Genomic DNA, 13,236 nt, shown 5'->3' with positions numbered 1-13,236 from the left:
TAAGTTCGGATATTTTTTGTTGCACAAATCTGAGTTATACAAGCATTATGGTAATGCATCTTTAGCAGATTAAAAAGGAAGACAGATGGAAAGCTGGAAGTTTTGACAGGATGCAGAGCTGAACCAATATTACGGTGCTACGAGTGGGACCTGTTTAATAAACCATAACATCACAAGAACCAGCTCATAACATAACATTCAGTGTAGTTTAGCATACATTTTATATGTTGTAACAAATAAAGTAAAATCCATAATTACTAGCAAATGGATAAACAATTATTCAAAAGGATCTAAAAGTATTAACTGTGATTTTAATGAGCTAAAGAGATGCAGATCAGTTCAGGAGAAAACACCTGTGGTTAAAAACTGTTTTTTAAAAAGTCTTAAAAATGTAACCAAATGCATTTGTAGAAATAAAAGTAACTAATCTAGTAGCAATTTCCTTTTGGGATTCTTAATACCACAAATTTTACCTTTAGATATTTTAAAAGAAGTATTTTAACATTTATAAAATAAAAGCTACATGAAAAGCTGCATTTCTTAAAAAAATAAGATAAATATTGCAATAAGAAGTGTCGCCTCAAAATCTAATGAAAATTAAAAGTAATTATATTCCAATAAAAAATCGAACTTGTTAAATGTATTTCTAGTAAAAGTAAGTCAGACATAAATCTACATTTAAACAAAAACGTTTGGTAAATGGTCTGTATTTGTAAAGCACCTTTGTAGGGTTCTACAACCCCTAAGGCGCTTCACAACACAATCAGTCATCCACACATTCACACGCTGGTGAGGATGAACCACAATGTAGCCACAGCTGCCCTGGGGCAAGCGCTGGCACCACCGGTCCCTCTGACCACCACCAGCAGATAAGGCGGGTTAAGTGTCTTGCCCAAGGACACAACAGCAGTGTTCCCTGCTTGCATAAATATTAAATGAAATGACCTGTGTGCGAAATGACAGATTAATTTTACCAGTGCTGCAACAAGGCATTGTCAGATTGCACAATCCTCTGTTTCTTTGATAAATTACATCTTTTCACTGTTGAAGAAGAAAAGACTGAAGCACTTTTCAGGCTGTGTATCTGGGCTATCAGCCACAATGTGCAGTACTGACCAGCAGGGGGCAGTAACACACTGATAGATCAAAGGAGGAGGAGGAGGAGGAGGAAGACTTACATGTTCACTAACATAAGTCCAAGTTATCAAGCTGAAGGTTACTTTATACCAGATATTGGAAACAACATAGATTTAAGTTTTGATTATGTTCAGTCACAAATGGACTTATTGTTTTTACAATGAGAATTGCATGTTTATTTTTTAAATTTGATGCATTTGTGTTTATTCTGACTACAAATGATTCATTTACATGCTCAAACCATTTTATTATTTTATTTATGATTCACACAAAAATAGAATGTAAAAACCAAGAACTACACATTCAACTTTTCCTTAGAGACTAAAGGAAAATTATGCTCTAAAGTTCACTCAAATTAACAATAATAAACAGATTATGGTCTGAGGTTTTTAGTGACACTGGGTTAATTCATTTTTGAGAGGCTGAACTTGTGCTGGGGGGTACAGCTTTAGGGTACAGCCCTTGTGCTGCCCTGGCTTAGCATCAGTATCCTGCTTAGTGAGCTCACCTCATTAATTATTCATGCATGCCAGGGTTTTGTGCTGCCATTGACATTTGGAGTTTTTTGGGACATTTCTTGATTAGTCAGTTTCAACTCACCTGCTCTGAATAAATTAGTCATTCTTCTCTGCGGTTCCTGTGATATTTTTGTCATGTTTCCTGTTTCACAGGATGCAGAGTTCTACTCTGTGGACCTGGAGAGAGACAGTAAAGGCTTCGGCTTCAGCTTGAGAGGAGGACGGGAGTACAACATGGACCTCTATGTGTTGAGACTAGCAGAGGATGGAGCTGCTGTCAGAAATGGCAAGATGAGGGTATGAAACTCCTCTTCTCTTTGTCTTTACTGATGATGCCCTGTCACTAACCAGCCGCCCCACTCACACATCCTGTCTATTTAAGGTGGGAGATGAGATTCTGGAGATAAATGGCGAGAGCACAAAGAACATGAAGCATTCGAGGGCCATTGAGCTGATCAAGAACGGAGGTCGAAGGGCACGCCTCGTCCTGAAAAGAGGCGATGGATCTGTACCTGAATATGGTAGGCAGACATGTTGTCTGTTCTTTCTAAAGGCTGCTCTTCACCTGCTGAGTGAAACGCCACTGGGACAAAGTTAACTGATCTGATTATTTTATATTTCACAAACAGATCTGTCAAATATGCATGAAAGAATTCTTAATACAGTTTTTAAACTGTTAAAACATTTAGCTAAACATCTCATCTGCTCAAATGCTTTTATTTGAGTCAGCGTAAAGTGTAATATATTTAGACTTTTACAACGAATCCCTTCTTCTCAGTTTTGTAAAAACAGCCTGTTGTCTGTTTTATTTGTTTCCTTCTCTCTGCTGCTCCTTCTTTCTCTCTGATTGTCTCTTGTCGCTGGGCTCTTCCTCCTCTCTCCAGCGATGATGGCTCCTCATCTCGCTGTTGGTACAATGAGGAATGACAAGATGGGAGAGCCCTGTTTCTACCTAATGGGCCAAAATCAGACAACGGTTTGTAGCCAAGAGTCTGTCCCTGTTCGCCCTCCCTGTCATCTTTTGCCCTCTTTAAGTTGGTCCACACGCTCCCCTGCCTCACCCTTTCCTGCATCCTTCTTTGTTTGTGTTTGTGGGCAGATGTGTTTACGTTTGAACACACGCTTCATGTCATCGTGCCTGAATTAACCCGTACTTAATCTAAGCTCTGAGTCATATACATATATCCTGCCCCTCTGCCAACATCTGAAAAGATGTTTGTGAAGAATTAAAACAATCTGAGCGCTCATCACATGCTGCTGCCATGGCGAACCTTTTACCAAATGCACATTTTTTATTTGCTTTTCTTTTTTTTCCCTCTCCACTTAATGTTTATATTGTTTTGAATGACTTCCTAGGTGCCTGCTGTGTCATTGATAACCCCCCACCCTACACCTGCTGTTGTTGCTGAGATCACCTTGTGTTTCAACCCACAGCTGTAACACGCAGAGCAAGTTTCAGAAGTTATTGACTCCTTCCATTACAGAAATAAAAACTCACAATGTTCACCAAAATGACTTGCATCTGATCAAAATAATAATAATTTAACAGTTGTTTTGAAATGTAGGTCAACAGAAGTATGGAAAAATAACAATAAATAAACATGACAAATTTTTGGTACCTCTGGAAAAGACTGGAAATAAGGGGACAAAAGGGCGATCACAAGTGTAGTCACAGTGCCGTTTGGTATCGGTGTGTGTATCACACTGAACGTGGTTCAAGGCAAAGGCTAGAAGACCATCTGAAAGCAGCTAGGTGTTCTTTTGACCACAGGTGCATAATTTATGCAGAAACTTAAAGAGCAAGTAACTCGTAAATCTACTTTATTTGCTGATAAACTGCGTAGATGAGTGTCTAACAGTGCTGTACACATGTGTCATCGTTATTTTGGCAGTTTTGTGCAATTTATTTTAAATGTTATTTTTAGCCCAAACCCATCTTTGGGTTAGAACTCAGCTCCACATTTATTTTGCTGATGGCTAAAGAAGAAGAAGAAGTAAATATCACTTCTATAGCGCCTCTCAAGATAAAAATCACGAGGCGCTTCACAAAAACAAAAACGAAAAATATAAAAATTTGTAAAAATATAAAAAAGCACTTTGAAAATGTTTAAAAATATATTTAAAATGAGCAAGAATAAGCAATTGCGGTTTAAAAGAAAAAATGTTAAGAAAGAGAGAGAGAGAATAGGAAAGAGGGAAATCAGTGGATCCTGAGGAAGGTGGAATAGGTGGGGAGAGCAGAATAAAGAGAGAGTGGTGAAGAAGGTCATACGAAAGCCAGCTTGAACAAGTGAGTTTTCAGCTGCTTTTTGAAGGAGACCACTGAGTTCACTGATCTCAGGCTCAGGGGGAGAGAGTTCCAGAGTCTGGGGGCCCCAGCAGCAAATGATCTGTCACCTTTGGTCTTTAGCTTGGTGCTGCACAACCAGTAGGCTTTGATCACTGGACCTCAGGGACCTGATGGGGGTGTAGGGACTAAGAAGATCACCAATGTAAGATGGCGCTTGTCCATGTAAGGCCCTATAGACCAGAACCAGGATCTTGAAATGCACCCTGAAGTTGACTGGCAGCCAGTGAAGCTGGAGGAGAAGCGGGGTGATGTGGGTGTATTTGGAGGACTTGGTCAGAAGCCGAGCACAGGCGTTCTGAACCACCTGTAGATGGTTCAGGGAGGTTCTGCTCAGACACGTGAAAAGAGAGTTACAGTAGTCTAAGCGTGAGGAGATGAAGGTGTGGATAACTGTCTCAAGTTCAGAGCGAGACAGAATGGGACTCAGCTTAGCAATGTTCCTGAGATGGAAGAAGGAAGAGCAAACAAGAGAACTGACATGAGAATCCAGGGTGAGAGCTGGGTCAAAGGTCACGCCAAGATTCCTGACAGAGGGTTTGGTGTGAGAAGCAAGCTGACCAAGAGAGTCTCTGACTTTGGGAACCAGCTTGTCTGGGGCACAGATGAGGATCTCAGTCTTATCTTCATTCAGCTGAAGAAAGCTCCCAGCCATCCAGGTTTTGATAGAGTCTAAGCAGGTCTAAAGAGGTGCAGGATGATGCTATCTGTACAGCACTAAGTAGGGATGTCCCATTCCGATATCGATATCGGAAGTAATTCGGCCCAAAAACACTGTATAGGATTATAACGGACTGCATCAAAAATCTCCGACATAAGCAGTCCGTTAAGGTTCACGTTTTTGAAACCAATGGTTAAAACAATTGTCATTTTTTTCATACTTACTGTTGCTGGCTCTTGTTCTCCAATTGAGTATTATCACGTGATCAAGCCTTTCGTACATTCCACACTACAAAATAGGTAAAAGTATGTATGATTTGTGCTGATATCGTATCGGCGTGATATCGGTATCAGTCAGTACTGAAGGCTGCAATATTGGTATCGTATCGGAAGTGGAAAACATTGTATGGGGACATCCCTAGTACTAAGTGGTTGCACAGCACTGGACTCCAGCTGAGTCTCGGCGGTACCTCCAGCTGGCTCAGCTACACACCTGCCGATATCTAACGTCACGGCTCAGAGCGCGGTGGACAGGAAATCCTCCAGCTAAGTGAAACGTACCTCCTCGCTGTGCGTTAATCTTTTTAACACCTTAATCTAACTGCTGAAACGTCTCCTCAGCCTGTATTTGTTGCTACAGGAGCGGTTCATCACTAAATCAGACAAAGCAGCAGTGTTCATGATCTACTGTATGCAGGAAACATGCTGGAAGCAGACTCTTGTGTCAAGCATGTCCGGTAGAGACCTGGCAACCCCTCTGAAGTTGCAAGTGTGGTATTCTGACCACAGAGGGCGGAAGGGGTCTAAGAGACACATTGTTAACCCTGTAAAGGGTCATTTTAGCACATACTGGCTCAAGAAAATGATAATAAGTTTTATGGTCCAAGGCAACCTGCCTGGACATGGGTCCAGTTGCCTCTTGGGTAGGCCATAATGCTTCTAGAAGAATATCCATTGGACTAATGAGACAAAACTTATTGTGCAACAGATTTTAAATATCGTATATAATCAGTTTTTTTCTAGGCCAGTTCCGTTTATGTTATTCTGTTGAGCCACAATTCAATAGCACTTTACTATTTATATTAGCTAGTAAATTTGAATTTAAACCAATAATTACAGGTTATTTCGGTACCAATTGTGTTTTTTTACTTCTGTAAAGAAAGAGCACCAACAGTATCCACTACTGTGTCCCTTAAGTGCTTTCTGCTGTGTGTGCAATCCAGTTTAGATTTGGCTGTCTGTTTCTGGGATGACATGGAGCATTTTAAGAAAACACAACTATGCATGATTTCCATATCTGAATTGAGGTTGTTTCTTGTCAATGCAAAAGACCACATCATAGAAAAACCCATGTGTGTTGAACATACGTTTTGCATCATGTTTGTTTTGTTCAAAGATTTTGTTGTTCAGCTTGCCTGTCCCCCTTTCTTCTCTCCTGCAGACGGCAGCAGTGACGGGCACCCTCCCACACCCAGGGCACAAAACACTCCGGAAGTGAGAATGTTGCCCCATAACAGCCGATATCACACCTCATTGGAGTCCAGTTATCCACCAGACCTTCACAAAACATCACGCCTGGAGGAGGCTGCACGTGGCCGTGGTATGGAGAAGAACAGGGACAGGGCTGGGTCAGATCAGATGGAATTCCAATGCCGACAGTTTAACCCCCATCATCATTACACCTGGAATAATAATACCCACAGTCAAAGTACCCCCAGACAGCAGTCCCCCGACAACAGTAACGGCAGTAGCAACAGCAACAAGAAGAACAGAAGTCGTAAAGTCAAGAAGTCGGAATCGGAGAGCGGCATCTCTAAACTTCTAAAGACTCTGAGGAAGGACACCTCGGGCAAAAAGGCTGCAGCTGCCGAAAAACTACGAGGCAGAGAGCTCTCAAGCAGCAGTTCCACTTTGGACGGGAAGTTTCGTCGGCAGCGCCGTGGATCCCTTGACCGCTCACCAACCAGAAAGCGCGTCTCGTCTCCAGATCGTAGAAGGGCAAAATCTATGGACCGCAGAGCAGAGCGAGGGCATCGGGACCATACGCCTGAGAGAGAGCGTGATGACGGAGGGTTCCTCTCAGTCACCCCTGAACGGAAGTTCTACGAGCGGAGGCTCCTTAAGGACTCACAGATGGCTGGGCGAGTTAGTGAGGCTTCTACCCCTGAGCGCACCAACAACAGCGCAGATTCCTTGCCTCGTTCCAGGGGCCGCACGTATGATAAATCTGCAAAGAACGGCAACCTTCTGAGAGACTCTTCCTTTGAAAGGAGGGCGGAGAGACACTGCATGAACGGGACGATGGAAAGACGATACAGAACGGAGCGGGACTCTTCCCCTGACAGCAACTACAGCCGGGACGAGTTGAACTATGCAGCAACTCCTAGACCGAAGGACTACTGCAGCATGATAAAGAACAACGCTGCACACAACAATGCTACCTACAACAACACAGGCCATAAAACCAGTGCGGTAGGCCGCAGCTCAAACCAGATCCCTGAACCCAAGAGAAGGCTGTACAGAGAAAGCCCTAAAGACCTCAGCATCTAGAGCAGAGATTCCCTCACTACTCTCTCCTCTACCTGTGCAAACGATGTACAATACACTGGAATTGGATTTCTGATCATACTAACTCTTATTCTTTATTTGATCAAATTGTTTATTGATTAATTTGATTGACTAAACTACTTGTAATCCCATCCAGAGAAGAATTAAACAGCAGGAGTACAATCCTTCTATCAGTTTCTACTGGTTGTGTTGTCATTGTTCTAGTTATTTTGAACATAACAGAGGTTGTTGTACTGTAGTAAAGGTATTGTATGTGCCTGCATATGAAATCAGTGGTATTGCTTTTTTGTAAGCATTGCTAACTCTTTGTTCCCCCAGAGGTATGAAAACTGCTTCCCTTTGTGCTCATTTCTAATTAATGATTTTGTTCCAAACTTGTTTTAAATGTCTGTTTCACTTTTCAGTGACTGTGGAGCAGTAGGGGAAAAAATCCTGAAATTCGAGCAAATATCCAAATTTAAGCTCAGATGCTAAAACTAGAGTTAAATTATAAGAATTACTAATATATGAGTTACTGAATTAGCTTTTTATTTATTTGAAATTTTACATATTTTGAGTAATTCATTGAGGAAGTTTAAGCATGCTGTACCCTTAACTTGTGTTGCATCGAAGTGTGTGACGGCTCACACCTTTTGCTTGAATATCAGAGTAAAAATCAGAAAAGTGAGGTGAAAGCTGGCATTTTGTGTATCCTTTTTTGTGCTGATGCAGCACACAAATGAATGACGTACTTCTACTTACAAGGAAAACAACTGTTCTCTTGTGGTGGAAACATAGTGGTGACATTAATTTGTTGCTCATCAAAATTTCTGTTGAATAATTTAGATTAGTTTGAATTTTGCCATAATACCAGCTGAAGCTGCCATGAAGTATGATTGTGCAGATTTGCCAAAAAAAAATTATAAAAGGAAACAAATATGTAAATTATTCCTGTGCAAGATGCATGTGTAAATTAAAATGTAGTGTAACCACTTTATCTGGTAGGCCTGAGAGAGATGAAGGAACTCACCCTGTAATCCCACAGTATCCGGGGGCCTGACACACTAAGAGCCAATGTGGTTTTGGTTGTGATGGTAACGTAGTCCTGGTAGAGGAGACAACCGATCTGCCATGCTGAGCCACGCCGTCATACCACTGGAGTCTGACTGCTGCTTTTTCATGTGTTTGTGTGTTTTCTGTCCTGTTTTGTTTAAGAGCTAATACTATATTTTGGGTTAAACCACAATAAATCCATCGTTCCATCCCTGTTCTCACTACGGTACTGTAATAAAAAAGGTTAGAACTCATAAACATGTAAGAGGTCCCCCGATGTAACTATAGGAACATGTCAATGATGAAAATGTTGCCTTTTTCTTGCACAGAAGAGAAATCTATGAAGCCCCTCATCAGAGGAATGTGATATTATGTTTATATCTCTGAAATGGACCTGATGATTTATGGTAATATGTTGATTTACTCTGGATCAGGTATGTAAAGACATTTTAAAGTGAAAGACTGTATTTGGTCAATCAGAAACTGTTTGATGGTTTGAATCTCTCTATGATTAGCCTGCCTTTGTATTATAAAGCACTTGTATGCAGTCTGTGTTCTTCAAGCATTATTTCTTGCAATGTGCTCTGGACATAATGCTGTCTCTGTGTTGATAAAAGCAGTACATGTATATGGGCCAATCTTTTTATATAACTATGCATATATAAATACTACATTGTTCATAGCTTTATTTGACCCATGAAGTTTAACATAACATTAGTCAAAGTACAAGTTAGATGTGGACTTTTCCAGCTTCTTTCCTTGAGACGGATTACGATGTATATGTAGCTATCAAAAGAAGTCTGTGGATGTTATTTTTATTATCAAATAAAGTTTTCCATACAAATTCAAAAGGACTGCAGGTCTCTACACAGCCATGTGTCCCACGAGAGGTGTTTGATGGTTGGAAAAATATATAATGTAATTATTGATACATATTCACAAAATTCACAAAAGTTACTTCTGACTACTCCTAAAGACTTTATGTTTTTGGCAAACTAGTTTTGAACATTGTTCCTATGTAAGTTTTTACCTGACTGGTTTCTAATGCGGGCTCCACAGTGGTGCAGTGGTTAGCACTGTTGCCTTGCAGCAAGAAGGTCCTGGTTTCAAATCCCACCCTGGGGTCTTTCTGCATGGAGTTTACATGTTCTCCCTGTGCATGCGTGTGTACCCCAGCTCCCTCCCAACTGTCCAAAAACATGACTGTCGGGTTGATTGGCCTCTCTGTCCCTGCATGCATGGTTGTTGTCCTGTGTGTCTGTGTTACCCTGCCATGGACTGGCAACCCGTCCAGGATGCACCCCACCTGTTTGCTTGAAGACTGCTGGAGATAGGCACCAGCGCCCCACAACCCTGCGTGGATCAACGGGTAAAGAAAATGGATGGATGGTTTCCAATGCAACTGTACTAGAGCTGTATTTCACAACTTAGATCTCTGCAGATTGATTGGTAAAATCCCAAGAACCTTATTTTTATTCATCTGATTCTGGGCTGGCCAACAGGTCATTACTATGGAACGTCCTGGAATTGATTCCTGTTGAAGATATTCTGCGTGAATGTATATGTTCTTTTCACGCATGGGTGAGATTCCTCCAGATAATCTAGTTTCCTCCCACTGACCAAAAGTGTGCACATTAGGTTTATTAAATATTAAAATTGCCCTGGATATAGCATTCATAGTTGTTTGTATTTGGACCTGATGATTACCTTTCAAGTCTTCTACAACCTGCTTCCTTTCTAATCTGAAGTTGATATTTTTTTCATGTTGGAGACCTCACTGCAACGCTACCATCTGCATCACCATGGTGCCTACTTGGTAAACTGACACATACAATGCATTTTTTGCAGATGAAATTCCAGCTTATGTCCAACAATCTATTTCAGCTAAGTCAGAAACCTACACCTTGTACTTAGATGTTTCCTAATAATTCAACAGTATCTTTGCTGTGAAATCATTCGCATGTAGCTAGAGACTTGAATGAACCCAAACAGCACCATCACCATTGATACCATATCTGTCCTTTAACTGAGCCAATCTACATCCATACCATGGGTCACCTGCTAAAGAAAATGAAAGAGAAGATAAAAGTTCTTTTCTGACACCAGTTGATTCATGCCATGGATTTCATATATGATTTCTGTGAATTTCAAAGAATTTTGATGCTAAGACTTTATTTTCAAAAGGCGGCAAAAAAATCATTATAGGTTTTGAGTGAAAAGACACATCAGATTAAAAATGTTCGTTTCATCAAAATGACTCTTTGAACCAGACACAGAGAAGAGAAAATTAGTCTAGGGAGCTACAAACCCTTCTTCCAGGAAAAAAAGGGAGCATTAAATGTATTTCCAATAGTTTAGAAAAGAAAGGAAGACGGGGAGTTGCTGCCCTCCAGGGTCTGAAAACTGGTTCTACACTTCAGCTTTTTTTTTTTTTTTTGTCTAGAAGCAAATATTCACCATATCTCTAAGGGAACTTAATATATATATGTGTATATATATATACATATAGCAGAAAATATTTTATTATTGCCTTCATAGATTGTTCACTGTAGTTTTGTTGGATCCAAGGTGTCTGTAGTAATTACAGATTAGGATTAATAATTTATTTATCATTTATTTTAGAGTAATATTCTAATCCTTTTATTAGGTTTAGTTCTAAGTCCAAGGTGACCTGCTAGGATTTAGATTACATTAGCTTTGCAGGCACCACTCAGAAAGAAATTCAAAAACATTTGTAGTAATCCAAAACTGGCTAAGGACCCAACTTCACTATCATAGCAGTTAAAAAAAACGACTCAAGACATAAATGCAGGTTGAATAGATCATTCACATTTATTTGTTAGATTAAATACACTACAGTTGATTAGGTTTTCCACCCAAGTTATAATTAAAACATAAACAGGATGAATCGTTTGCAAAGTGCGTTTTATTTTACGTTGCTTTGATTACATGCCTCTACATTCAAAATTAAGCCAGTATCATTTAAGATCCAACTGTGAAGAAATAACATTTTTTCCTTTCGTCTGAGGAAAAAAATTCTCATAAATGACTTTGTTGGATACTCTGTACATACAGGAACAACGCTGTAATAGGCTGACCCTTCCTGCAACTGTCTTTATGTTGAACAAACTCGTTTGTAAAAATACAAAAAAGGAAGATGTTTCTGTAGACATGAGCCTTCAGTCGTTTCACTGGGGGGTCAGAGGTCGTCTTCTTAGATAGTGGATCGTGGAGCCTTTGCCTGGTGCTCCTTTTAAGCAGGGGACACGGAGCTGGAGGAAACAGAGGAAGCCTCGGTTTTGGAGGCAGTAGTGGAACCCTCCTCCTCTTCGAAGGGGTTCTTCCCGCAGCACAAGGTGGTGATCATGCAGTGGCGGAACTGCTTGTTCATGCAGATGTAGATGAGTGGGTTGTAGATAGAGGAGCTCTTGGCAAAGAAGGCTGGGAGTGTCATGAAGAGTGGCCCAAACTCAGATCCCTGATTTGTGAAGATGTACCAGGCCACTCCTGCATATGGGAGCCAGCAAATCAGGAAGGAGATGACCATGAGGACAACCATGCGGGTGACTTCCCTCTCAGCTCTCTGGGTGGTCTCAGACTCCTGCTGGGCAGCAGCAGCCTCCTTGACAGCGCAGAGCAGACGGCCATAGCAAAAGAACACCACAAAAAGTGGAATGCAGAAGTGGCAGATGAACATGTAGATGACAAAGGACTCATTGTTGAAACCCTCTGCACGAGTGTAGTAGTCAACTCCACATGAGCACTGCATTCCCTCAGGAATGTAACGAGACCAGCCGATGAGAGGGGGAGCAGCACAGGACAGGGCCATGATCCAGGTGAAGGCCAAACCCATAATAGCATGATTCTCACCAAAGCGGAAGTTGCTGATGGGCTTGCAGACGACCAACCACCTTTCAATAGCCAGGACAACCAGTGACCAGAGACCGATTTCACCACCAAGGGTAGCAAAGAATCCTTCCAGATTGCAGCCGAGGCGTCCAAGAACGAAGTAGCCATGCATGGACGTGTACATCGTCGTGGTGAATCCTCCGAACACCATGAAGAGGTCGGCCACCGCCAGGTTTAGAAGGATGTAGTTTAAAGGGGTTCGCAGCTTCTTGTGTTCAATAGTGACATAGAGAGTGAGGAAGTTGATGGGGAAGCCAACGAGGATGAGGAAAAACATGTAGGCGCCCAAGGCAGCATAGGCTGCCGGGTTGACAAGGTAGTACTGAGGGTATTCATAAGGACTCCGGACAATGCCGGTGGTGTTCACCATAGGGACATAAAAAAAGGGTCCCTCTGTGCCGTTCATGGTTGCGGCTTGTGGTTGCTCTCAGCCCCTTCGGTAGTCTTCCTTCTGGCTGTTGGAGATTGATGGAGATGGACCTTGCTACAAATGGTACTGATGGCCACAGTCTGGTCTTTTTAAGGGCACACCTTGGATTATCACTTTCCAAATCCGTCAGCACAAATAGATTTAGGCCACAGTTAATACCTAATCCAGTCATCACTGCAAACATAACTAATCACTCATCAAGTTATTAAGGTTACACCTGTTTGTGCCTGTCTTGGGGCTACGCAATGGATGTTTATTTTGTAGGATGATTACCAGTAGATTGAAAAAAAGAAAGTTATAAAATTTGCCCAGGTAATTTGAGTGAAATGTTTTATAAAAACCATTTTTGTGTCTCTTTTCCCTCTGAAAACAATTTCAGGTGTTCCCTGCCTCTTTACCATTAGGGCCTTTAAAACAGAAGTTGAAGGTTATTACAAATCATTAAAAACTTTATTTCTCAGACTGTTTAGCAAAACTAAATATAAGTGGGCAGATTAAATCCAGGACGTAACCTTTAATGTGAGTGGGAAAATTGGCATATTGATGAAAACTGAAACTGTCCATAGATGAGGAGAAATATTTGGTGAGAGGGTGAGTCGTATTGTCCATATGAATATTAAAATCACCAAGTAAAA

The 13,236-nt window shown here is 41.2% G+C and overlaps 2 protein-coding genes across 12 annotated transcripts in view; one reads left to right on the top strand and one right to left on the bottom strand.

Annotated features, from left to right (window-relative positions):
• Positions 1-7,750, top strand: part of magi1a (membrane associated guanylate kinase, WW and PDZ domain containing 1a) — a 137,032-nt gene extending 129,282 nt beyond the window's left edge. For 9 of the 11 annotated variants that reach the window (XM_015968238.3, XM_015968236.3, XM_015968235.3 and 6 more), the window contains 3 exons: positions 1,809-1,952; positions 2,038-2,176; positions 6,104-7,750. In XM_015968238.3, the coding sequence (XP_015823724.3) occupies positions 1,809-1,952; positions 2,038-2,176; positions 6,104-7,212 (1,392 nt within the window). In that variant the 3' untranslated portion in view covers positions 7,213-7,750. Of the gene's footprint in view, positions 1-1,808; positions 1,953-2,037; positions 2,177-2,539; positions 2,632-6,103 lie in introns of all 11 variants that reach the window. The other 2 variants (XM_015968242.3, XM_015968241.3) reach the window with 1 other exon arrangement.
• A 3,319-nt stretch (positions 7,751-11,069) lies between these two features.
• On the bottom strand, positions 11,070-12,974 carry LOC107391139 (rhodopsin). Its single transcript, XM_015968243.3, has one exon. The coding sequence runs from the start codon at positions 12,575-12,577 to the stop codon at positions 11,516-11,518; it is 1,062 nt and encodes a 353-aa protein (XP_015823729.1). The 5' UTR covers positions 12,578-12,974; the 3' UTR covers positions 11,070-11,515.
• Positions 12,975-13,236: the final 262 nt, after the last annotated feature.

Source organism: Nothobranchius furzeri, chromosome 15 (assembly GCF_043380555.1).
Source record: "Nothobranchius furzeri strain GRZ-AD chromosome 15, NfurGRZ-RIMD1, whole genome shotgun sequence".
Taxonomy (NCBI): Eukaryota; Metazoa; Chordata; class Actinopteri; order Cyprinodontiformes; family Nothobranchiidae; genus Nothobranchius; species Nothobranchius furzeri.
Note: the sequence above shows the minus strand (reverse complement) of the source record. Positions and strands in the feature narration are given on the sequence as shown.